General features: G+C 36.4%; 1 protein-coding gene across 2 annotated transcripts in view; it reads left to right on the top strand.

The window, feature by feature from the left end:
• Nucleotides 1-281: 281 nt before the first annotated feature.
• The window catches only part of LOC102927799 (vomeronasal type-2 receptor 116-like), a 38,511-nt gene continuing 11,242 nt past the window's right edge, over nucleotides 282-27,550 (top strand). Inside the window, exons 1-4 of one of the 2 annotated variants that reach the window (XM_076564415.1) lie at nucleotides 282-463; nucleotides 17,655-17,904; nucleotides 18,202-18,999; nucleotides 20,386-20,613. In XM_076564415.1, the coding sequence (XP_076420530.1) occupies nucleotides 282-463; nucleotides 17,655-17,904; nucleotides 18,202-18,999; nucleotides 20,386-20,613 (1,458 nt within the window). Of the gene's footprint in view, nucleotides 464-17,654; nucleotides 17,947-18,201; nucleotides 19,000-20,385; nucleotides 20,614-27,550 lie in introns of both variants that reach the window. The other variant, XM_076564407.1, reaches the window with a different exon arrangement.

Here is a 27,550-nt window from a genome sequence, read left to right as displayed (position 1 = left end):
TACAACTATGAGTGATGTCATGAAACTAGCTGAACTCTCCTCATATATATTTATCAACCAAAATTAATCACATGAACATCAGATGCAGATCCCAGGGAAGAGAGTGTCCAAGATCCTCCAGAGGGAAGGGACCATCTGGAAAAAAAGAAAACATGAATTCATAAGTAGTCCCTTCTTTGGCTATAGGAACAAAGCAAGGGAAATACGTGGGTGCCCATATCATGTGTTGATCTGAATAGCACTTCACAATGCACACTGCCCAGGTGTCACGTAAGACAAAGATGTTCACTTTGATTTTTCTGTTCTTCCTCCTGAACATTCCACTTCTTGTTTCCAGGTGCTTTTGGAGAATGAAGCAGAATAAAGACAAGGATGGAGACCTGTCGACAGGCTGTCTCTTCTTCCTTTGGGCTGTGAAGGAGCATGTTGAAAAAGATTATTTCAACTACATTCTGAATACACAGTAAGTTTCTTTGTATCTTCTACATAAATGTGTGAAGTAGGTGGCTAGGAAGATGATAGTCAGAGCATTGCTTTGAGTCTTTTGTCCTGTTACCCAATCTGCACACCAAGAAACAACCCCAGATTCATTTAGAGACTCAATGCTATTTTTCTACTTTTAATTTGTCCAGAGTGTTTTGTTATTCTCCCAGTTAGCCTCCTACTTATAACGCTGGAAGCTGAGCAAAAAAGGACTCTGTATCTTGTCCATCACATATAGCCCTCCTCTTGACATTTTCCACGGCACAGTAGCTGGTGATATCTCACTGAAAGAAACACCACAGTATGCATGGAGTATCATTCTAAATGAGTGTAACAAAATGACTGTCAAAAGAGTCTGTGATGACCTTTGATCACTATGTCACTCCTAATGCACGTGCTAGGACAACTAATATTTGTGGCCACCCTAGCTGCAGAAAATTTTTACATATCTATTCAGTTCCTCTCTCAGATGTTCTTCACGCAGTCACATTGTGTCTTCTAAAGCTGCATCAAGAATAAAAGTGGAGACCTGTCCACTGTGAACTTCACATGTGTTCCTGTTTCCCCATACTTCACTTGTAGACATGTGTAACACCTGACCTTTAATTTCATAGTCTAGTTCTTCCCTCTCTTTATAGGCTACAAAAGGAATGTGTGGACTATAAATGACATGTTTGATTCTTTGAAATCTGAGGCTGCAACTAATAGTGGTGACTGCTTACTTTCTTTTTTTAATTAAGAAATTTTTTATTCACTTTTCATACCAATCACAGATCCCCCTCTTCCCTCATATGACTGCTTACTTTCATTGTCATTTGCCTGATTGACTGCTGTGGCATGTGATACTTGGCTACACTTGAAAATAGTTACATACAAGTACATCTCTAACATTATTTAAGAAGCATACGATTTTTCTCTTTGTGTCTAAGGTTTATTCTCTGACACTTATATTTACCTCTTGTGTTTCTCTTTCTGTAATTTTACTAGTTGTAGCTGCAGATTTTACCAATTTGGGCATAATATACATTTTGATTTTTTATATTATTGATAGTTGTTTTCAAACACAGCACTTTAGTCCAGTAGGCAACAGTAACAGCTCCAGTCATTAATGTTTCATATTGTTTAGTGGGCAGGAGTTGTTGTTTGAGATTCATAAGTTATACTCTCAAATTCTGGGTTGACTGGTACTGAAAATTTCAATGACATTTTTACATGTGGTAATAAAGAATATTCTAAGGTGTTTTTTTATTTCAAAAATACATAGATAAACATTTGTATTTATTCATAAAGATACCACAGTGGTACAATATCTAAACGGAAAATAGATTGTATTTAAATCTGAGTGAATTTATCAGAATGAAAGAATATGTTTGAGTTTGATGTTTATTGGTCAGATGATATGAAATGAGTAAGAACATATGGGAGTTATTATTCTTCCCATACACATAAACACAAAACAATATTTTTCTATTCCTACTAACTTTTAGACTATTTTTATTTTCAAAATTCATAAACATTTTCCATACATTGTACACTTTACAATCTTTTATTATTCAAACATGTAATATTACCATAAACAAATCTCAGTGCAATTTCCAGATGTTCCCAATTCTCAGTAATATGCTAGCTAATGCTGTGCATATGTATGTGGAAAGGTATAAAAAAGGTGCTTTGTGTAGGAAAATTTTATGTTGGTCAGATATACCATGTGGGAGTACATTGAACACACCTCTGTAAACATAAAATAGATGACCAATACTGAGGTACATGCCCTTAATCTTTTCATTCAGGAAATTGAGTAGGAGTATTGCTGTGTATTTGAGGCCAGTTCAGTCTAAAGCCAAGTGTCATTCCAAATCAGGGAATCCATTATCCTTTTATGGCATCAATGAGTAGTCCTCATGTCCATACACAGATGCATATATTTAACATATATATTTAATTTTATTTAAAAATAAATCTTTTAAAAAACATTTTGTGCCTGTAATAGACAATCCAGAAAGAAAAAAAAGAACAAGATGAGAATGCACATGAAAGAATATGGTAACTACATAGCCGCTTATTATAATGAATTATAAGTACAAGAGCCAAATATTGCCCAAGAAAGATTATTGTTCACTCACCAGTCATTCTTTGAATACCTTATCCAATTCAGTTTGTTTCATAAAAATTACCAGAAACTTGGCTCATGCACCACATGTCATATGCTATAATTTCAAAAGGAATTCAAGATCAGGTTTATTGTTTTGTCAAGGACTGTGCCCTTGTATTTACCTTATGAGCAAGCACACAAAAACATAGTGGACAGCACTCTCTGTGGAAAATGCAATGTCCCATCTTTTTTTTATGGTAGATGCACTCTCATGAACTTTATGAACTTATTGGACAGCATCTTTCATCATTTGGACATTCCTGGACCTCTACAAATCCCAGCAGATGAGGTTTTTTTAGGGTGATTTTGCAGGAAATCCTGTTTCCATTGGTACCATTCCCAGATTCTAAGAAGTTTGTGAGGAGGAGACTGGCCTCACACTTAAGTCAAACTGTGTAGTGCAAGGGTAAAATTCAGAGCTTTGATGGGACTTCCATATTCCCTTGTGTGAAACAAGATGAGGGAAGAAGTAACAACTAAGGAGATTTTTTAGAATACTTAGCAGAAAAGTGTTTACCGGTGTTTATAAGTTTTGAGGAGTGCATGATACCTCATGATACTGCCTGTGTCCTAGTTCCCTTAGTTGCTTATGGACCCTTCCATCCTATCCTGTATGATCATGATCAATTTCCATATCTGTATCTGATGGTCCTAAAGACACATCTCTACCCCTGGCCATGATCTATTTGATGCTTCACTTCAACTGGAACAGGATTGGGCTGTCTATCTTAGACAATGATCGATCATGCTATACAATTTCTTTCACATTTGAGAAGAGACATGGAAAAATACAGTCTGCTTCATCTTTGTGAACATGATCCCGGGCAGCATATCAAAAGCTGAAATGTATTATACCAAATCATGACACCATCCATGAATGTAGTAATTATTTATGGTGACACAAACAGTATTCTAGCTTTGAGCTTTTGTATGTGAGACTCTTTAGGTATACAGAGAATATGAGTCACCACCTCACAGTGGGATGTCACTACAAGTAAGGGAAGATTCACACTTGACTCATCCCTTGGGACTCAAGCTTTTGCACAAAACCATCCTTGGATTTCTGATTTCAATTTTTTTGTCTGGATATTGACCCAACTCAAATACTAAGATGAATACCTGGCAAGACTGGGGAATAAATTTTAACTGTGAACTGTTGGCATCTATGTATAAGACACTGAAAAACTGTTTATCCAATGCCTAGTTGGAATGGCTAATGTTCCAGACTATTGACATGGTCCTTAGTGATGGAAGTTGTGATGTATACAATTCTGTGTATGCTGTGTCCCTTGCCCTGCATGAGATCCTTTGTCAACAAGAAGATAATCAGCCAATGGACAATAGGAAAAACCTGATATTTGCCTCATGAAAGTAGTGTTTCTTCTATTGGATGATATTTGGTGTCCTAAATATCATAATGCTTAAGAGTCTCACAGATGTGCAAATCTAGTGTATTAAGAAATAATCACCAAATGGAAAGATTTTTGAGCATTTTTTTTCTTTCTGAAATACGTGTAGCTGTTGTTTGTAGTCTCTAATGCAAAGCCAATTAAGTGGAAGAAACAATTTATCAATGAAAATCAGTGATTATATTACAAAGCACCCAAATATCATCAGTCCATCCTAATACTGAAAACATATCAGCCCTTAGTCATTAATGCTCTCTACGTTGAGAAGATGAGCCCTCAATTATTAATTTTCAAATATGTTGTAATCAGTGTAGGAGATGACTTTCACAAGTGTCCTTAGCTAATTCTGCCCCCACTCTAGGCTCTGGCGAGTAATTATGCATGAATTTGTGCTGTGATTCAGTACAGTGCATTCATGCATATTCATGTATGGGAATGGATGCATCTCACTGTGTATGGATGTATGTTTGTGTGTTTCTGTGCGTCTGTGTATGTATCTGTGTTGCTTTACATATATGTGGGTTTGTGTCTACCTGTGTATATGTCTGTGTGCTGGTCAGTGTATGTGTCTGCATGTGCCTATGTGGGTATTTTGCATGTTTCTGTGTAGTGTTTGACATCCATATGTCTGTGTTGGTGTATATGGGTGTGTCTGTTGTTATGTCTTTTAATGTGGGAATAAATTTGTGTGTGTCAAAGTCTCTCAATGTGGTTGTTTGTATCTGTATATCTCTCACTATGTATATTTTTCTGAGAACATGTATATTTGTGTGGGCCTGGGTATATTTTGATTGTTTCTCTTTTTGTGTGTCTATTTAGGTATATACATCTCTGTGTTTATATGTGACAGCATGTTTCTCTGTGTGTCTTAGCACGTATGGAAATATTTGTAAATGAGTATTTTGCTGTATTATGTATGTATCTTTGTATGGATGTGAGTATCTCTGTGTGTATCAATGTGTGTGTATGTGAGTCATTGTAACCTCATGATCTAATTCAACAGTGTTAGTGCTATTACTTAATCTCAAATATTATATTGAGTGGATATATAGAGAATAGACAGCTTTGTCTTTTTCCTGATTTTAGTGGGGTTGCTTTGAGTTTCTTTCTGCTGGCTTGGATTTTGGTTATAGGATGGTTGTACATTGCCTGCACAATGTTGAGATATGTTCTCTGTATTCCTTCTTTCCCCAAGACTTTTACCAACAAAGGTTGTTGGATTTCGTCAAATGCCATTTCAGCATCTATTGAGATTATCATGTGGTGTTTTTCTTTAAGTTTGTTTATACAGTGGATTACACTGACTGATTTTCATATGTTGAACCATCCCTCAAAATCTGGGATAGAGTCTATTTGGTCATGATGGATGAACTTATTGATGTGTTTTTGGATTCAGTTTGCAATTATTTCATTGAGTATTTTACATCTATGTTCATAAGGAGAATTTGTAACTTTCTTTTATTATGAAATGATTTGTGGTTTGTGTATCAGATGACTGTGGCTTCATAAAGTGAAGAGGCAATCATTCTTCTGTTTATATTTTGTGGAATAATTTGAGGAAAACTGATATTAGGTCTTACTGTAATATCTGGTAGAAGTCTATCCTAAAGCCATCTGGCACTGGGATTTATTTGGTTTGGAGACTGTGAAAGACTGATTCTATTTCCTTAGGGGTTGCAGGTGCATTTCAATTGTTTGGTCTTGATTTAAATTGGCAAGATATAGCTATTGAGAAAATTATGCAATTCTTTTAGCTTTTCCAATTTCTTAATTACAAGTTTTCAAATGTGACCTAATGACTATACCGATTTCCTTGATATCTATTATTATATCTCCCTTTTAATTTCTGATTTTGTTATTTGGATATTCGGTCTATCATTATATTATGTTGGATAAGAGTTTGTTCCTCTTCTCAAAGAACAAATTCTTGTTAGATTAAATCTTCTTTATTATTCTCTTTTTTCTATCTTATTGATTTTAAACCTTAGTTTGATTATAATAGTGTCTATTCCTCTTGCATGGGGCTTATTTCTTTTTTGTTCTAGAGCATTCAAGTGTATTGGAAATTGCTAGTATTAGTTCTCTCCAATTTTTATGGTAAAAAAGCTAGATAAACAAACTTTTCTTTTACCAACACTGCCACTTGGTCCCATAAATTTGGGTGTATGCTATATTCATATTCATTGGTTCTCAGAAGTCATTAATTTCTTTCTTCTTGCTTTGGATCCCTTAGTCATTCATTAAAGATTTCAGTTACCATGAGTTTGAGAGCTTTTTGTTTTTTTTTTCTCATATTGTCGATATTTGGGTTTAATTTGTAGTGGTCTGATAGGATGCATGGGGTTATTTCAATTTTCGTGCATCAATTGAGACTTGCTTTGTGACCAACCATAGGGTCAGTTTTGGAGAAAGTTCCATGAGGTCCTGAAATACTTTTTGTGTTTGAGTGCAATGTTCTGTAGATAACTTTTAGGTCCTTTGATTTATAATGTCTAATAGCTTTTGTATTTCTCTGCTTAGCTTTTGTCTAGATGACCTGTCCTTTGGACAGAGTGGGATATTGAAATTACCAATTATCAAAGTCTGATAATCAATGTGTGATTTAAGCTTCAATTATGTTTATTTTACAAATGTGAATGCCCTTGCATTTAGAGCATAGATGTTGAGAAGTAAAATGTTATCTATGTGGATTTCTTTTTTTTCAGTATAAATTTCACATTTTATTGTACTTTATTTTTAAAAATATTTAAAGTTTTCATCAGTACAACATAATTGTTATACTAATGATATATAATTATATATTGATGCAGGTATGTGTTTGATGATCAGAATGATTGAAATTTAAAATAAAAAATTATAATCATGTGATTATTTCCATTTTCATTAGACCTAAAATAGTGTTCAAGATACAAAAGAACATAAATGTGGATAAAAAGATAATTTAATATCCTACTACTTAATGACAATATTAAATACTATTTCTTGTTGAAATAATAAGCTATATAGAACAAAGAATGTCTATTTACTGTGGATAAAAGCATATTTTAAGACTCTACGCATCATAGCATAAATACACTAGGCATCAGTAATTAATATTTGTTGGACATTTAACGTATCACACTACCATGGAAAAATGAGATTGATGCAAATTAAATTCAAAGATAGTATCTCTTTATCGCCTCTTCTTCACTACTAAGTGGGAATTTATCCTATTTTAAGGTTTGCTTGGCTTTCTTGTCTCTAAATTATTTTCTGAATATTGGAGGCCTTTCAGAGAATTTTTTAAATGGGATAAAATGTGAAAAAGAATAAACCATATTAAGAACACATGTATTTTAAATGCTTGAAAAATACCAGGAATGCAAAGTTACATTAGCATACAAAATTCTCATTAATTTTATAGTATTTCACAGAGATGTGGAGTATTAAAACTTTATAATGGCTGCTGTACAAATGTAGAAAATGAGCTGAGCAAGTACGTAGCTTAATTGTGAAATTCCAAAGATGTATGTTTCATAACATGACAAATTATTATAACTTCATACATAAGCTGAAATCAAAAGTTTAATAATACTGACCTTCCCTACTATATTAGTTATGGTTCTCTAGAAGAACAGATCTTATAAAAATACTCTATATATACAGAAAGGAGAGTTAGGATTTCTTATATGACATATATGTAGTATCTTTTCTCATCTCCTTTTGTTAATTTTGGTTTCGGTTGCATTTGGTTAGATGTTAGAATGGCTTAACTATCTTGTTTTCTAGGTTATTTTTCTTAAAATATTTTTCTACCCATTAACTCTGAGATATGACTATTTTGATTTTAAGGTATACTTATTATTTCCAGAAGAAGGATGAATATTCTTTCCACATCCGTATTGTTGTTAGTCTGTCTCTTTTTATTTTGGAGCTGATACCACTGATATAACAATGATAATTTCTGTTTTTTTTTTTATTGTTGTTGTTGATGTTGGCTCTTGTGTGTGTTTTGCATCTTTGCTTTGCTGGTAAGAGATTATTTATTTCCTGTGTTTTCATGAATGAAGTTAACTTCCGTAGTTTCAGTTTTTCTTCTGTTACCTTCTGTAATGCTGTATATGTGGGCAGATATTGTTTAAACTGAATTTATTGTGGATTATCTTATTTTCCCCTTTTATGAGGATTGAATTAATGTTTTGCTGGGTATAGGAGTATGGGTTGTCATTTGTGATCTCCTTGAATTTGAAGTACACCTGACCACATCATTCTGGCTTTTATAGTTTCCATTGAAAAGTCAGATAAAATTCAGATAGGTCTAACTTTTTTTTAATATTCTTTCTTTGTTAGGTATATTTAATCCTTTGATTATTTTGCAAGGACATCCTTTTTCTGTTCCAATCTATATGGTGTTTTTAAATTTTTTTTGTATCTTGATAGTTTTCCCCTTTTCTAGGTTAGGAAAATTTCCTTCTACAATTTTGAAAAAAATTATTCTTGGAATTTGAGATATGATTCTTCTAATTCTTCTAGTTCTATTATTCTTATTATTGGCCTTTCCATAGTGATCAAGTATTCCTGGATGTTTTGTGTCAAGGATTTTTAGAATCTAACATTTGATAATTGTATCTATTTTTTCCTCTCATATCTGAATGTCTCAGATTCTCTATTCCATCTCTTGTATTTTGTTGGTGATGCTGATTTGAGTAGTTCTTATTTGCTTACCTAGATTTTCCTTTTCCAGAATTCCTTCAGTTTGTGTTTTCTTTATTGTTTCTAATTCATTTTCAGGTCTCTTTTATTAAGAAATTTATTCATTTTAAATAACAACCACAGACTCCCCTCTTTTCCCTCCTCCTGCCTCTCAGCATTCCCTCCTAATCCATTCTGCATTCCCCATTCCCTCCTCTGAGAAGGTGAGGCCTCCATGGGAAGTCAGCAGAGCTTGATACATTCAGCTGAGCCAAGTCCAACCTCCCCACCAACCTCATCAAGGATGTGCAAGGAATCCAACTGTAGGTAGTGGGCTCCATAAAGCTGGTTCACGCATCAGGGATGGATCCTGATCCTACTTCAAAGAGGCCCCTTAAACAGATCAAGGTATAAAACTGCCTCAATTATGGAGAGGGCCTAGTTGATTCTCATGGAGGATCTACAGGTGTTGGTCTAAAGTTTGTCTTGGTTTGGTTGTCTCTGTAGATTTCCCCATCATGATCATGATGCTCCTTGCTCATGGAATCCCTCTTATCTTTCTTTGATTGGACTCCTAGAGCTTGGCCTGGTGCTTGGCTGTGATTCTCTGCATCTGCTTCCATTAGTTACTGGATGAAGGCTCTATGATGACAGTAATGGTATTCACCAATCTGATTATTAGGTTAGGTTGTGTTCAAGTACCATTTCCACTATTGCTAGTAGTCTAAGCTGGGGTCATCCTTGTGAAATTCTTGGAACTTCCCTAGCACCCAGATTCTCTCTGTCCCCATGATGTCTCCCTCTAACATGGTATCTCTTTCATTGCTCTCCCACCCTGTTCATGCTCCAGCTCAACCTTTCTGTTCCCTCATGTTCTCATCCCTGATCCCATGTCTGCTATTCCCCCCTCTCAGTTTACTCAGGGAGATCTCATCTATTTCCCCATCCCAGAACAATCCATGCATCTCACATAGGGTTATCCTTATTAGCTAATTTCTCTCAAGCTGTGGGTTGTAGTCTGGTTAATCTTTGCTTTATATCTAGTATCCACGTATGAGTGAGGAAATGCCATATTTATTCTTCTGAGTCTGGGTTACCTCACTCAGGATGACATTTTGAAGTTCCATCCTTTCAGGTCTTAAAGTTATATTCATTTCTTTCAACTCATTTTCCCCTTTCTTTAAAGGATTTACTCATTTCCTACACTGTTTCATTTGTCTTTTCCTCTATTTCGTACAGGGATTTTTTTCATTTCTCCCTTAATGTCCTCAACCATCTCCAAGAAGTTGGTTTTAAGGTCTTTTTTATTCTACTTCACTGTGTTGAATAGTCAGGGCTTGCTGTAGTAAGATAGCTGCCATTGCTGGTGACATATTGTCTCAGCTGTTGTTGATTGTATACTTACACTTGTGTCTAGGCTTCTAAGTTTGTGCTGAATATAAGCCTAGGTGCTTATTTTTATGTTGATCTTATTTGGATGTGTTTTGCTCCTTTGTTTCTGTTTTCTCTTTTTCCCTCCAGTTGGCCTGAGGTTCTTCAAGATATCTCCACTTGAGTTGGAGGAAAAAGTTCTGGTGTCTGAATTGGACTCTGGTCCAACAGGGGAACTCTTTCCACATTGGGGCTGGGGCACTCTGATGCACAGGTATTTGTGCTTGTAGACAGGAGTGGAGCCCCATAATGTGAGATAGTATAGAGTTGGGCCTCCAATGTGAACATCTTATAGTCCTGCATGTTCTCCAGTTGATTAGAGACTCACTTAATATTTTGGGTCTGTTGCCTTGTGGTCTGGAGTGTTATGGATGGGTGATAGCTTTGGGGGGACAAAGACAGTGGGAGATGTTCAAGGATGGGTAGCCTACATTGAATTCTGGTGGCCATTGTTGTCTCTGATAGAGATGGGAAACTCTGCCCCATTGGGGTCTGGGATAATGTAGAAACAGTTATGAATACAGGAGATAGACTAGGCTGACACTAAGAGAGTGAGAGACCTGGTGAGTTCAACATGCAAATGGCCTATAAAGAGTTTTGTTTGCAGGTATGTGAAAGGGTAGAGACTTGATTGACAAGTGTATGGTTGGGTTGAATCATTGACTTGCCCTGTCACTGGTGCTTTATCTGTGGTTAACAGTCATTTGTTCATCTGCCCAGGAAACTACAATGTTCAAAGCACATGTGAAAACAGTAAAACTTTTCTGAACAGTCAATTAGCAAAAAGTAAGTAAATATTAAATGTAAAATTACTCAGATGATTCTCACAGTGCTACGCAACTTGCACCATAGGACTGTGTTGCAGATTCTGTTTTAAACACACATCAAGTATGTTTTGCACCATGTGTTCCATTAAATCATGCACGTTATTAGACCAACTGCAGATAATTACTTTCCCCTCCATTCCAACAAATCCAATCCCACAATGCATTCCCCATCTCAGCAGCAGACTACATGTTGGGCAATCAATTCTCTACCTCTGACCCTGTTGTCAATGGAACACAGGAAACTCCCCTTCCTAACTTTCCTCCTCTCACTCATTGCTTTAACATAGCCCCAAATTCAAAGAGACATTCCCTGGATACTTATACACCACTCCAGGCAGGGAAGAATAAGACTTAACTGCAAATGTTCACCTCTCTTTCATTTCCTCAAAAAAAAGCCATGTCATCTACCCAGTACTTTAGCCAATCACCTGTTTCAGCCAGCCACATCAAATTCTCCAGTGAATCATACAGATCTTCCTCACCAAACTTCCTTGTCCATACTCTATGCTTTTTTCCTAGTCATGCAACCTGAGCAACTATAACCAGGGAACACTCAGGAAACTATGGTCAGAGAAGCAGATTGGCAATCCGCAGATATTCACCAATGCTTTTATTCTTCAGCTGTCAAATCACACATTACCATTCTCAGTTTTATAACAGACTTTCTGCTCTGACCATTCTTGAATGTCTAACACATTTCTAGGGCACTAAGACATACAGGGGAAAAACCTAGTTTCCTTGATTCAAAGAAACCAACCCTTTCCATCTCCCCACCTGGCCTTTCTCCCTTAATCAGTCTCAGATCCCAGTACCTAAAAATATATTTTACATGGGTAACTCAGTGAATAGGCCTCTCAGGATAGCAGAAATTTTTCTATCAGGCAACATACAGCCACCAAAAACTACAATGACAAAATTAAAATAACAGAAAAAAAACCCATCCCTGGTACATCAGTAGGCTTTTAGGAACCAAATACCTATGCTGGGACATCTTGCACATCCATGGCCAGGGGGAGGGGCTTGGACTTCCATCTACTGCATATGTCACCCCATGGAGGACCTTGTCTTCTTGTTTGAGTAGTGGAGGGTAGGTGGAGTGGGAGAGGCTGAGGGAGCTGGAGGAATTTAGAAGGCGATCTTTGGTTGGTGTGTAAAATGAATGGAAATTTTTTTTGTTACTCCTCTCTGTTTATTTAGCATGTCCTTTAGAGTGTGATTTGATCTTTCTATGACTGCTTGGCCTATAGGATTATGTGGTATATCTGTAATATGCTTTATATTTTAATAAGCAAAAAACTGTTTCATTTTATCCAAGACATATGCTGGAGCATTGTCAGTTTTAATTTGTGAAGGCATACCCATGATGGCTGTAACTACTAGCAATGTTTGGTTACTGCAACCACCCTTTTCTGAACTCAGAGCACTTGCCCTTTGAAATCCTGAATAAGTATTAATAGTGTGTATATATTTCAGTTTTTCAAATTCTGCAAAGTGAAACACGACCATCTGCCAGATTTCATTCCTCTGAGTACACTTGGGGTTACATCCTGCTGGTAGTGGAGTCTGATTTTCAAAAGAACAAGTAGGACATTTTCTTACAATTTCCTTGTCTTGTGCCAGGTTATGGAAAAATCCCTTTTAAAACTTTTCCTATTGACATGATGTTTTTTATGAAATTCTGAGGCCTCCATCACAGTTCCTATCAATAATTTATCAGTCTCATCATTACCTTGTGCTAGAGGGCCTGGCAGACACATATGGGATCAGATGTTAGCTATATATAAAGGAGGACTCCTAGTCCTTATTACATCTTATAACTGAATAAATAGTAAAGTTTATTCTGACTCATCAGAGATAAATTCTGTAGTCTCAGTATGTAGTACCATTCTTTCAGCATATTGAGAGTCAGTAACTTTTGAGAGATTCTGAAAAATCCAATAAAATCAACAGAATAGTGCACAATTTTGATTTTAGTACAGAATTTTAAAGACTTTGAATGACTTTAATTAAATTTTCTGATTTGTAACCTGCCTCTCCTTGTTTCTTTGCATCTGTCTAAAATGTATGAACTCTACATATGGGTATTTCCTGTACAAATTGAGTCAAAATCCTATCAGCTCTCTTTATAAGTTGAATTCTATCACTTTTGGGATATTTGCTATTAATCTCTCCTAAAAAATTATTTCAACCTCTTTACCAAGTTTCACTGTTTGCCCATAATTTGTCAATGTCCTCCTTAGTTAAAGGTATGACTATTTTTGCTGAGACTATTCCTGCTAATTGATGAATTTTCAGTTTTCCTTTTAAAAAAAAGTCAGAGATATTTTCCACATAAGTTTTAAATTTTTTCTCTGTTTATTTGGTAGAATTATCAATCCAATATATCTTCCCTCTGCATTAAAATTCCTGTAACAGAATGCTTAGAGGGTAAAATAATCAAAACACAATCAAGCTTTGGATGCACAAGATCCACATGTCCTTCCTGTACTTTCTTTTCCACCAAGGCAAACTCTCTCTCAGCTTCAGCTGATAAATCTTTTGGACTATTTAATTCCTTGTCATTGTCTAAGGATTTGAAGAAATTACTCAGTTCATCATTTTTTACCCCAACAATGGTTCACAGATAGAAATATTTTCAAATAAACTTTGAAAGTCATTAGGAGTCCGCAATTGATCTCTCCTCATTTGTACCCCTTTGGATCTAATTTTTTGTAGACCTATTTTGTATCCCAAATAATTAAAAGAATATCCTCTTTTGTATCTTTTCAGGAGCAATTTGTAATCCCCAACAAGGCAATGTTTTCTTTATTTCTTCAAACATTCTTTCTAAATTATCGGCATTGAATCATCCAGTAAAATATTGTCCATGTAATGATTAATTATAGACTTAGAAAACTGTTTATGTATTAATTCCAATGGCTTTTGTACACAATATTGGCACAGGGTTGGGCTATTCCAATTCCCTGTGAGAGAAGCCTCTACTGATATCTCTTTGCTTGTTGAGAATTATTATATGTAGGCACCACAAAGTTGAATCTTTCTCTGTCTTTTTTCTTGTAAGGGTGTTGAAAAGCAACAGTTTCTTTTTAAAATATATTTTATGATTTAATTTAATTTTATATATCAGCCATGGATTCTGCTGTACTCCTTCCTCCAGCCCCACTCCCCTCCTTCCCCCTGCCCACCCTCCATTCCCATCTCCTCCAGGGCAAGGAGGTAGATTCAATCAAGGCAGGTCCAGTCCCCTTCTCCCTTTGCCCAGGCTGAGCAAATTGTCCCTGCATAGGCCCCAGGTTTGAAACAGCCGGTGCATGCAATAAGGACGGGTCCCAGTCCCATTGCCTGGGAGGCTCCCAAATCTTTTAAATTAATCAACTGTCTAAATTATCCAGAGGGTCTGATCCAGTTGGGGGCTACTTAGCTATTGGTTCATAGTTCATGTTTCATGCTAGAAATCTCATACAATGACTGATGGAAGCAGATGCAGAGATCCATTTCCAGGCTCAAGGTGGAGCTCCAGGAGTACAGTCAGTTAGAAAGAGGAGGGGTTGTATGAATGAGAATTGTGGAGACCATGATTGGAAAAAGCACAGGGGCAAATAGCAAAACTAGTGAAAAGCACCAGTTTTTTTTTAATTGATAACTATAAGAGGCCATCCTTCAGGTAACAGAGTAGGCAAAGGAAATCTAGATTGTAGAGAGCCAATTGGTTGAATTACTTTGGTAATTGCTCTTATGTCTGTTACTATTCTCCATTTACCAGATTTCTTTTTGATAACAAATACAGGAGAATTCCAAGGGCTGGTTGATTCTTCAATATGCTGAACATTTAACTGTTCTTGTTTCTGCTCTTCTAAAGCCTGCAGTTTCTCTGTTGTTAAAGGCCATTGCTGAACCTATATAGGCTTGTCTTTTAACCATTTTAAAGGTAGAGCTGTTGGTGTCTTTGGAGAATCATCAGTTGCTGTGTCCTGTTCTTGTACAATTTGGATGGCTGGTGAGCACTCATTAGAATAATACCTTCTAATATTTCTCTCAGAAAGATGTATTAGTTTATGATTTGTTTCTGAGGTTGGAGGAATGTTAATCAGAGTATTCCATTGTTGTAATAGATCAGAGCTCCGTAAGTTCATAGCAATATTAGCCACATATGGCTTTCATTTTCCTCTCTGTCCTGCTGGTCCTACACATTAGAGCCATCTTGCACTCTGTTTCACTTGAGATAATGTTCTATTCCCTAACAGCTGAACATTTACCTCCTGCAGAGGCCAATTTGGATGCCAAAATTCTGGTGCAATTATTGCCACATCCATACCCATGTCTACTAATTCTACCTAGAAAACATCATTTATTCATATTTTTAATTTTGGTCTTTGTTTATTTAGAGAAGTTTTTCAAAAATCTGCTTAATGGTTACTCCAGAATTTCCTATTTTTCTGCTGTAGTTGTTCTATTCTCCCGAGCAGTGTGGTTTATTTCAAAAGTCATTTGGTTATTTAATTGCTCTGAGTAGGGGTTTTGTTTATGATGGCATAAAGGACTGAACTGAATTTGCTGTGGGGGCCTACATGATGTCACTCTGTGAGTTTCCTGAAGGCAGAGACAAAGGATTAACTTGTCAGTCTCTTGTTGATATACATTTGTTGGTCTAAATTTTAACCCTATCAAACCTTCTGCATAATCCAGAATGGAGGGACATTCCATTGCCATTTTTTTTGAATAAGCATTCTTTCTAGGATCCCCATGTTTATACGCCCTTTTCTAATAATTTTGTTTTCCACAACCAAAACTCCTACTTTTTTTCCCTCAAAGGTTTTGAAATCACTTATTTCCACATATCATCAAGGTCATGAGACTCTGTGTCCCTGATCCAATCTTCCAAGGGGGCTGATCTTGCTTTTAATGGCCTGATTATTCTTTTGCATTTTTCATTTGCATTCTCAAAGCCAAACATTCAATTATTTTCTGTCCAGCTTCTGAATTTGGTATTATTCTATATACTACAGAGGACATCCTTTGTAAGAAATCTGTGAAGGATTCTCTGGAACCCAATATACCTTTTGTGAATGATTCATTTTTTTTCTGCTTCCTCAATTCTGTTCCATGCATTTATTGCTGCCATGTGACATAGAATTTAAGGTTTGGTTATCATATAAACAGTATCTTTGTATATCAGCATATTTACCTTATCCAAGCAGTTGATCCTGGTACATTTCCACATCTCTTGTTCTACATTGGCTTTTTATTGTCTTAGCCTCCTCCTTTAACCATGTTTTCCACTGTAATTGTGCTCCAGACTCTAGGACAGCTGTAACCAATTCTTTCCAGTGCTGAGGAGTAATCCTATTACAAGTTTGCCATGAGTTTAACTTTTGCTTTAGAAGTGGAGATTGCATGCCATATGACACTATAGCTTCGTTAAATCCTTAAATCTCCCATTTCCACTGGAGTCCAGTTAGCGTGTGCATGCCCTTAAGCAGGTAATTCCTGTAAGGTTGCCAGGTCGATTAAGTTTGATTGTTTGAAAAGAGGCTATCTTTCTGTAACCATATAAGTCAATCCTGAAATAATTTTACCTTTAAATTCTTTTCTCTGCGTCTGAATTTCTCTATAAATCATTTTAACAGCTATTATCTTGGCACTTAAATTGAACAACATTTTTAATACTATAATAAGGATGATTAAACAAATAATATTCATAATTGATGTTATATAAATCCCATCAACAATATTTACCCTCTCATTTAATTTTTCCATTTTTCAGACTGCCAAATGTGTTATCAAAAAATACCCATTTTGCTCCATTGTAAAAATGTTTCCCATTTTCTTTAATATGGGCAAAAATTGTCTTTCAACTAGTTTCTCCCTTTAAGATACCTTAATGACTTACCAAGTCTGCTTAGAAGAGTAGAAGTCCAAGGGAATTTAAAAGCTGCTATCTAGTCTGCTGGTAGTCCAAAATTTGAATTCAAAGAGAGAGGGGGTTGGCTATTACACAGCAGGAGAAAAAAACAAATTCTAGCCTTCTGCTCTGGCTTCAGCCACTCAGGCCTAAGCCACAGACTCAGTAACCCCAAAAGCAGTCCAGCCACTTGCAGCTCTGTCCCCTTGCAGCTCTGGCTGTGTCCAGCTAACCTTACCTCAACATACAACAGCTTAAAAATTGTGTGATACTTCCTTTTTCTCTGCACCTTTATTACCTTGCGGTTCTGTCCACTCATTGGCTTGTTGCCTAGATGCCTCACTTACTTGTCACTGCCTGTCTGTTCAGACCTCCAGGTCTGTATGGCTGGTAGTGGAATTAAAGGCATGTGTTACCCTTCCTGGTTCTGTTCCCTAGTATGGCATTGAACACAGAGAGACCCTGCCTGACAAGTGATCAGATTAAGGTATGTGCTACCACTGCCTGACTTTTCTGTTTACTTAAAATGGCTTGCTATTTCCTCTGATCTGTAGCCAAACTTTATTTATTAACATACAAATAAAATATTACTACATTTCAACACAATAAAATATTGCAACATCCAGATTATTGCATCCTTTTAAATTCACAGCACTGGACATTTGATTCAGTATTTGGGTCTGGTTGGGAATACCATTCAGTTTTGGATAGTCCTTCTATTGACTACAAAGAATTATTTTTAAGTCTCTGTCCATAATAACCATCATACCCTCTTACAGAACATCAACTGAAAACATCCAGTTTCCATTGGCCTTAACTTTTTCCATGGATGAAGTCAATAGGAACCCTGATCTTTTGCCAAATATGTCATTAGTATTTCAATTGCTGGAGGGTGGATGTATGACTGTGTCAAAATTATACAGTCTCATGCCTTTAGCTAATGAAAATCAAGATTATTACCCTAATTATGATTGTAATGAAGAGCGTACTTGTTTAGTGGTGCTGACAGGACCAAATTGGGAAACATCTGCGATATTTGGGACATTTCTGGACCCCGGGCTATCTCAACAGGTGAGATTTTTGTGGTGTGGGTTTTCAAGAAATTGTGACTCTATTGGAATGATACTAAGATGCTAAGAAGAGTATGTGGAATTATGTGAAACAGTATGGTTCAAGAGTACTATTAAGAGACTTGATGTGGCTTCATTTCTTTTTTTGAAGTTGAGATGAGGGATAAATTATAAATAAGAAGATTTTATAGAACTCTTTGCTGAAAGTGTGTTTACAAGTTCTTAGAAGTACCTCATGCTGCTCCTTGTGTCCTAGATCCTTCAGCTTACCTATGGACCTTTCCATCCTATCTTGAGTGATCATGAAAAATTTCCCTATCTATATCAGATGGCCCCCAAAGATACAGCTCTACCCCTGGCAATGGTCTCGTTGATGCTTCACTTCAACTGGAACTGGATAGGACTGGCAATCTCTGACAACGACCAGGGTATCCAATTTCTCTCACATTTGAGAACTGAAATGGAAAAAAATATAGTCTGCTTTGCCTTTGTAAGCATGATCCCAGCCAATATACATTTATTCATGTCAAGAGCTGAAGTGTATTATAACCAAATCATAACATCATCTGCAAATGTAGTTATCATTTATGGTGACATAGACAGTACTCTAGCTGTGAGCGTTAGTATGTGGGAATCTCTAGGTATACACAGAATATTTTTGACCACATCACAGTGGGATGTCACTACAAGTAAGAGAGACTCCACAATTGGCTCATCCCATGGGACACTGTCTTTTGCGCACCATCATTCTGAGATTTCTGGTTTTAAAACATTTGTCCAGACACTGAACCCTCTGAAATACACAGATGAATACCTTGCAAGGCTGGGATGGATGAATTTTAACTGTGAGGTCTCAGCTTCTAAGTGTAAGACACTGAAGAATTGTTCATCTAATGCCTCATTACAATTTCTAATGGGACAGACTATTGATATGGCCTTTAGTGATGACAGTTATGACATGTATAATGCTGTTTATACTGCAGTCCATGCTGCCCATGAGATGCTTCTTCAACATATGTATAATGGGAAAGAACACTATGGTAACTGCTTGAAGGTAGTGTTTTTTCTATTGGATGAAATTATGTGTCATCAATATAGCCTTTAAGAGTCTGTCAGATGCTCCAGTTTACTGGATTAGCAAATGTTTAATCAAATGGGAATATTCTGAAATTATTTTCTGGTAAGGAATTAAATCTAGAGTCTCATATAAATATTAATGTCAAAGCAATGGAGTGGAGAACGCAATTTATCAAGGAATATCAGTAACATAATTACAGAACACCTGAATATCATTTCACTTCTTCTATTACTGGAAATATAAGAGTGCTTCCTCGTTAATCCTCTCCATGATAAGATGAGCCCTTGTTCATCGATTGTCAAATGTGGTAATCAGTGTATGAGATGGTTTTCACAAGTGTTCTCAACTGATTCTGCCCCAGTATAAGCTCTAGGGACCTTATTTAGCACACTGTGAGTAATTACACATGAATTACTGTATAACAGTGGTGCTCTTATTTATTTCGGGACATACATGTATCCATGTGTGTGAATGAAAGGTTCTCACTGTGTATGGGAGAATGATTCTTTTTTCCTGTGTATCTGTGTGTATATTTGCGTTGCTGTGTATATTGTGTATATCTGTCTATCTGCATATCTATCTGTGGAACTGAGCATAAATTTATCTTGTGTCAATGTCTTTGTGTATGTGTGTTTGTTTTATGTATATTTTCCTGTGTGTTTTTCAGTTCAGCTGCATGACACTACTGCATGCTTTGTGTATCTGCTTTCACATATGAATATCTGTTCTCTCTCTCTCTCTCTCTCTCTCTCTCTCTCTCTCTCTCTCTCTCTCTCTCTCTGTGTGTGTGTGTGTGTGTGTGTGTGTGTGTGTGTGTCTGTGTCAATCTTTTATTGTGAGCATAAATTTGTATATGTCAATGTTTCTCAGTGTGGGTGTTTCAATATGTATATATCTCCCCATGTGTATTTGTTTATAAATGTGTGCATTTGTGTGTGAGCCTCTGTGTTTTTCAGGTTTCTGATTCTGTGTGTCTGTTTGGGTTAGTATGACTGTCTGTTTCTGACTGTATTTTGATGTGTGGGTCTGACATATATATGTGTGTGTATATTGTTTGTATCTGTATTATATATGTATGTCTATATGGATGTGAGTCTCTCTCTGTCTCTTTATGTGTGTGCATTTTTCTTACCAAAGGTTTGTGTCTGCATGTATGTCTGGGTTTCTGTTTGGTATTTTCCTATGAAAAAAATTAAATTCCAGGAACGTTATGAAACTTTTATTTATCCACTTTCTTTTATTTCTCTTGTTATATTTCTCTCATGGACACCTTCAACAATGTTGCCTTTAAGATGAAATCAGTATATGCTTTCTCACTTCAAGGAAGGGCACATACACTATAGAATGCTGCCTCTCTTTCAGCTGCACTCATTTCTGAGAAAGACTCATTTCACTAATCCTGTTGGAGAAAAAGTGAATATGAACCAGAGAGAAAACCTACAGGCAGAGTATGACATTTTCCAGATTTGGAATTTCCCAAACGGATTTGGACTCAAGGTGAAGATAGGAGAGTATAGTCCATATTTTCCACATGGTCAACAGCTCTATTTATATGAAGATGTGATAGAGTGGGCCACAGGAAGTAGACAGGTGGGTCTGACCTAACTGTAATTATTTCTGTCATATAGCAGTAACACTGTCAAGTGGGTCCATTTGTGCTGCCTTGTAACTGATGCACTGAAAAAGACTGTCACAATAAGAAGCATTTTCCAGCATCTCTCTTCATGTTTCTTCTTTTCAGTTCTTGATGTGACATTTTGTTAATTCTTTGAGGTTCTCAGACATGCCTACAGTGATTTTTCAATCATTCTAGAACATGTTTCTTGTTTTTATTACAAAAAGAAAATTAATAGTTACCACTGTACTATATTATTTCCAGTAAAATGTGCAATATCCTCTTGATACCATTCTGATTACTACATAGTGCTTATTCTTTTTCCTGCTGAAACTTAGACATTGATGCTGAAAGACTGAAGGTAAATGTAAGGAGGAGAAAAGTAAACACATGCAAACCATTAATTATTTTTAAATAATTTCTTTTAAGCCTTTGTACCAACAGGTCCTAAATTGCCACCATTGTTAACCAAATATTAAGATAATGTTTTCATGGCCCATTTAGATACCCTATGAATTACAACTTTGTTTCTTCTCTCTTCCCTTCTTTCTTCTCTTTCTTTCTTTCTTTCTTTCTTTCTTTCTTTCTTTCTTTCTTTCTATCTTTCTTTCTTTCTTTCTTTCTTTCTTTCTATCTTTCTTTCTTTCTTTTTCTTTCCTTCTTTCTCTCTGTCTCTCTTTTTCTTCTTTTTTTCTGTTTAATGTGTATGGATGTCTTGTCTGCATATATGTCTCGGCAACACTGATATTCCTGGTACATATGGATATAAAACAATACCCTGAATCTCTGGGTTGTAGAGAGAGTGCAGGGCCACCCAGTGGGTGCTGAAAGTCAAATTTGAACCCTGTATATGAGCAATAATTGTTATAGACAGTTGAGCCATTTCTCCAGCCTTGAAGCACGTTCTGTAAATAATAATAATAATAATAATAATAATAATAATAATAATAATAATGGAACATTTCTTGGTCCCAATAATTCTTTTTAGATCTCTCAAACAAACCAGGGTGTGCCTATTTTCCTCATCTGAGTGGGGAGGAAGTATTATTGGTAATAAAAGAAATGGATTTGGAAATTTATAAATGATGTATACTTCTATGAACCTAAGGTATATTATAGGAATGAATTCTGATGTGGGTGGATTTAAGGTATTCAATTCAAACTTTCCGAAAGCTCTCTTTGGTCCTAGAGGTCAGTGACTCTGTTCATACCCAGTGAGCCCTGCCCCTAGGACCCATTCCTGGGCAGCAACCATTCCCCCTGGGAACACTAGCCCAACTCAGCACCAGTTGCTGGCCAGTAGGCAGGGCTCCTATGGGAAGGCCCTTCCCTCAGCAAGGCCTCCCAGTGCACCCTGCAATCTTCCCGTCCTGCCCCCATTCCCATCCTCCGGAGACCCCAGCAACTTCCTGAGGCTACCAAACCAACACCCAGCTATCATTGGGCTTGGAGAGAGCTCTCATTGGACAAAGAGCTGTCATTGGACCAAGAGTAATCTCAGGAGACAGGGAATCTGCCAGCTCTCATTAGAACAAGAGTACCTTTTGGGGGAGTAGAATCTGCCACCTCTCAGTGGACCAAGACAGACTTCCTGGAACACAGAATCTGTCAACTATGACTGGACCAAGAGTCCTGATAAGACCAAGAGTGGATCACAGAGCCACAGAATCAACTATCTTAGGTTGACCCAAGAGAAGTTCCCCGAGAGACAGAATCTGCCTGCTCCAATTAGACCAAGAGCTAATATAGGGCCAAGATGTCTCCCTGAGCCACAGACACAACAAGCACAGAGAGGACCAACAGCAACTTGCTAAGACACAGGCACCTCTTATAGCAATTAGAGGAAGAGATGGGCAGACATCAAGGCAGAGGTAAAAACAACAACATAAAGAGCAATACAGCATCACTAGAACATAGCCCTCCTCCAACAGCAAGACCTGAACATCACAAGGTAGAAGAAGCAGAAGAAAGCAACATTAAGTATAATATCATGAAGATGCTAGAGGCTTTTCAAGTAAAAAATGAAAAATGAAATTGAGGAAGACCCTAACAAAAATGTGGAAGAAATCAATAAAGAAATTGAGAAAAAGAAATAAAAAATTAGAAGAAGTCTATTAAGAAAAAGAGTAAAAGACAAATAAAAAAATTGGAAAAAAACAATAAATCCCTTAAAGAAAATCATGGAAAAGCAATTAAACAGGTGAGGGAAACAGTTCAAGACCTGAAAAGGGGAATATAAACAATGAGGAAGACACAAACAGAAGGAATGCTGGAAATAGAAAATCTGTGTAAAGGAACAGCAAAAACAGATGCAAATATAACCAAGAAAATACAAGAGATGGAAAAGAGAATCTCTGGTGTAGAGGATACAATAGAGGAAATAGATTCATCAGTCAAAGAAAATACTGAAGCCAAAAAAGTCATAACACAAAATGTCCAAGAAATCTGGGACACCATGAAAAGACCAAACCTTCAAATAATAGTGATAGAAGAAGGAGAAGAATACCAACTCAAAGGCACAGAAAATACATTCAACAAGATCACAGAGAAAACTTTCCCAACTTAAAGAAGGAAATTCGTATGAAGATACAAGAAGCCTATAGAACACCAAACAGACTAGACTCCCTAAAAAGTCTCTTTGCCACATAATAATGAAAAACTAAATGTACACAATAAAGAAAGAATATTAAGATCAGCAAAGGAATAAGGCCACGTGACTTATAAAGACAAACCCATCAGAATAACACCTGATTTCTCAATGGAGACTTTGAAAGCCAGAAGGACCTGGACAGATCTAATGCAGACACTAAGAGATCATGGATACCAGCCTAGCCTAAAATATCCAGCAAAACTTTCAATCTTCTTACAGAGTGAACAAGACATTCCAAGAGAAAACCAGATTTAAACAATACCTATCCACAAATCCAGCACTACAGAAAGCACTAGAAGGAAAATTCCTACCTAAGGAAGTCAGATACAGTCCAAAAATACAAGCAATAGATAACCTCACAACAGTTACCTCAAAGAAGAGAAGCACACACACACACTACCACCAAAAACCATTAACAGGAATGAACAATCACTGGTCATTAATATCCCTTAATATCAATGGACTTAACTCACCTATAAAAAGACATGGGCTAAGAGAATGGATAGGAAAGCAGGACCCTTCTTTCTGCTGCATACAAGAAACACAACTCAAATTCAAGATTGACACTATCTCAGAATAAAAGGGTGGGAAAAGTCTTTCTAATCAAATGTTCTTAAGAAGCAAGCTATGTAGCCATCATAATATCCAGTAAAAGAGTATTCAAACTAAAATCAATTAAAATAGATCAAGAATGGAATTACGTCCTCATCACAAGAAAGATCCACCAAGATGAAATTTCAATTCTGAACATTTATGCCCCAAACACAAGGGCATCCACATATTTAAAAGCAACATTACTAAAGCTTAAATCACACATAAAACCCCACACATTAACAGTGGGAGACTTCAACACCTGACTACTGAACAGATGTGACAAATCAAAACATAACAGAGAAATAAAGGACATAGCTGTTGTTATGACTCAAATGGACTTAATCAATATCTACTGAACAATCCATCCTAACTAAAAAGAATATACCTTCTTCTCAGTACCCAGTGGAACCTTCCCTAAAATCAACCACATACTCTGCCACAGAGCAAATTACAACTGATACCAAACAATTAGAATACCCTCCTGTGTTCTATCACACCACCATGGTTAAAGTTAGATTTCAACAAAAAAAGTTACAGAAAGCCTCCAATCTCATGGAAACTGAATAATGCTCAACTGAATCACCAATGGGTCAAGGAAGAAACAAATAAAGAAAATAAAGACTTCATAGCAATAAATGCTGACATAAAGAAGTTGGAGAAATCTCACACTTGTAACTTAATAGCACACCTGAAAGCTCTAGGACAAGAAGAACCAAAGTCACCCAGGAGGAATAGAAGCCAGGAAATAATCAAATTGAGAGCTGAAATCAATAAAATAGAAATAAAGAGAATAATCAATTAAAGAAAGAGTTGGTTCTTTGAGAAAATGAACAAGATATACAATCCCATATCCAATCTAACCAAAAGGCAGAGAGAGAGCATCGAAATTATGAAAGTCAGAAATGAAAAAGGAGACATGACAATTTACAATGAGGAAATCCAGAGAATCATCAGGTCATACTTCAAAAACCTGTACTCCACGAAACTGGAAAATCTAAAAGAAATGGACAATTTTCTGTATCAGTACTACATGCCTAAATTAAATCAACACCAGCTAAATTATTTAAATAGACCAATAACCCCTAAGGAAATAGAAACAGTCATTAAGTCTCTCAACCAAAAAAATCCCAGGACCAGATGGTTCCAGTACAGCATTTAAACAGATCTTCACAAAAGAGATAATACCAATACTGTTTAAATTGCTCCACACAATAGCGACAGAAGGAACATTGCCAATATCCTTCTATGAGGCTACAATTACTGTGATTCCCAAGCAAAACAAAGATGCAAGAGAAAGAGAACTACAGATGAATCTCCCTCATGAACATTGATGCAAAAGTACTCAATAATCAATAAAAGAAACATTGGAAAACATACTCCAAGAATACATCAAAGTAATTATCCAACGTGATTAAGTAGGTTTCATTCCCAGAGATTCAAGGGTGGTCCAACATATGAAACCTGTCAATGTTATACACCATATAAAAAACTGAAAGAGAAAAACCACATGATCATCTCACTAGATGCAGAAAAGGCCTTTGAAAAAATCCAACACCCCTTCATGATAAAGGTCTTGGAACAATCAGGAATGCAGGGAACATACTTAAACATAATAAAGGCAATTTACATCAAGCCAACAGCCAACATCAAAGTAAATGGAGAGAACTCAAAATGATTCCACTAAAATGGAACAAGACAAGGCTGTCCACTCTCCCCATACTTATTCAATATAGTACTTGAAGTTCTAGTCAGAGCAATAGTACAACATAAGGATATCAATTGGATATCAATTGGATATCAATTGGAAAGTAAGAAGTCAAGCTTTCACTATTTGCAGATGACGTTATAGCATACATAAGTGACCCCAAAAATTTGAGCAAGGAATTCATACAGCTTATAAACACCTTCAGTAATGTAGAATGATAAAAGATTAACTAAAAAAAAAACAGTAGTCCTCCTACATACAAATGACAAATGGACTGAGAAAGAAATCAGAGAAACATCTCCCTTTACAATTTCCACAAAAGATATAAAATACCTTGGTGTAACTCTAAATAAGCAATGGTAGGACCTGTATGAAAAGAACTTTAAGTACCTGAAGAAAGAAATTGAAGAGGTGTCAGAAAATGGAAAGCTCTCCCTTGCTCATTGATAGGTATGATTAACATAGTAAAAATGGCAGTCTTACCAAAAGCAATCTACAGATTCAATGCAATCCCCATCAAAATCCCAACACAATTCTTCACAGACTTGGAAAGTACAACACTTAACATTATATGGAAAAACAAAAAATCCAGAATAGCTGAAAGAATCCTATACAGTAAAACAACCTCTGGGGTAATCATGATCCCTGACTTCAAGCTCTACTATAGAGCTACCGTTATAAAAACAGCTTGATAATGGCATAAAACCGACATGTGGACAAATGGAACCAAAGTGAAGACCCTGACATTAACCCACACACCTATGAACATATGATTTTTGACATGGAGCCAAAACTCTACAACGGAAAAAAGATAGGATCTTAAGCAAATGGTGCTGGCATAACTGGATGTCAACATGACTGCAGGTAGATCCATATCTTTCACCATGCACAAAATTTAAGTCTAAGTGGATCAAAAACCTCAACATTAATCCAGCTACTCTAAGCCTGGTAGAAGAGAAAGTAGGAATTAATCTTGAACTCATTGGCATCAGAGGTCACTTCCAAAATATAACACCAGTAGCACAGACACTGAGAGCTACAATTAATAAATGGGACCTCCTCAAAGAAACTGAGAAGCTTTTGTAGGGCAAGGTACACAGTCAATTAGAAAAAACGACAGCCTACAAAATGGGAAAAGATCTTCACCAACCCCATATCTGAGAGAGAGTTGATATCCAGATAATATAAAAAGGTCAAATATTTAGACATCAAAATACCCAAGAGTCCAATTAAAAAATGGGCTATAGAGCTAAACAGAGAATTCTCAACAGAAGAATATCAAATGGCTGAAAGACATTTAAGGTATTGCTCAACATCTTTAATCATCAGGGAAATGCAAGTCAAAATGACTCTGAGATACCATCTTACACATGTCAGAATGAATATGATCAGAAATATTGAAGACAGCTTATGTTGGAGAGGATGTGGAACAAGTTAAATACTCCTACACTGTTGTTGGGAATGCAAGCTTGTACAGCCACTTTGGAAGCCAATATGGCACTTTCTTAGAAAACTGGGAATCAACCTTCCTCAGTATCAACCTCCCAGCTACACCACTCTTGGCCATATACCCAAGGAATATTCAATCATACCACAAGGACACATGCTCAACTATGTTCATAGCAGCATTATTTGTAATAGCCAGAACATGGAAACAACCTAGATGCCCATCAACTGAAGATTGGATAAATAAAATGTGATACAGGTACACAATGGAGTACTACTCAGCAGAGAAAAGCAATGACATCATGAGGTTTGCAGGCAAATGGATGAAACTAGAAAATATCATCCTGAGTGAGGTAACCCAGACTCAGAAAGACAAACATGGTATGTACTCACTCATAAGTGGATACTAGATGTAAAGCAAAGGATAACCAGACTGCAACTCACAACTCCAGGGAGGCTGCCTAGTAGAGAGGACCCTAAGAAAGACACAGGGATCACCCAGGGAAAGAGATATGGA

The sequence above is a fragment of the Peromyscus maniculatus genome, chromosome 1, assembly GCF_049852395.1.
Source record: "Peromyscus maniculatus bairdii isolate BWxNUB_F1_BW_parent chromosome 1, HU_Pman_BW_mat_3.1, whole genome shotgun sequence".
In the NCBI taxonomy this organism is placed as follows: Eukaryota; Metazoa; Chordata; class Mammalia; order Rodentia; family Cricetidae; genus Peromyscus; species Peromyscus maniculatus.
The sequence above is the reverse complement of the archived record's forward strand: the minus strand, read 5'-3'. Positions and strand labels throughout refer to the sequence as shown.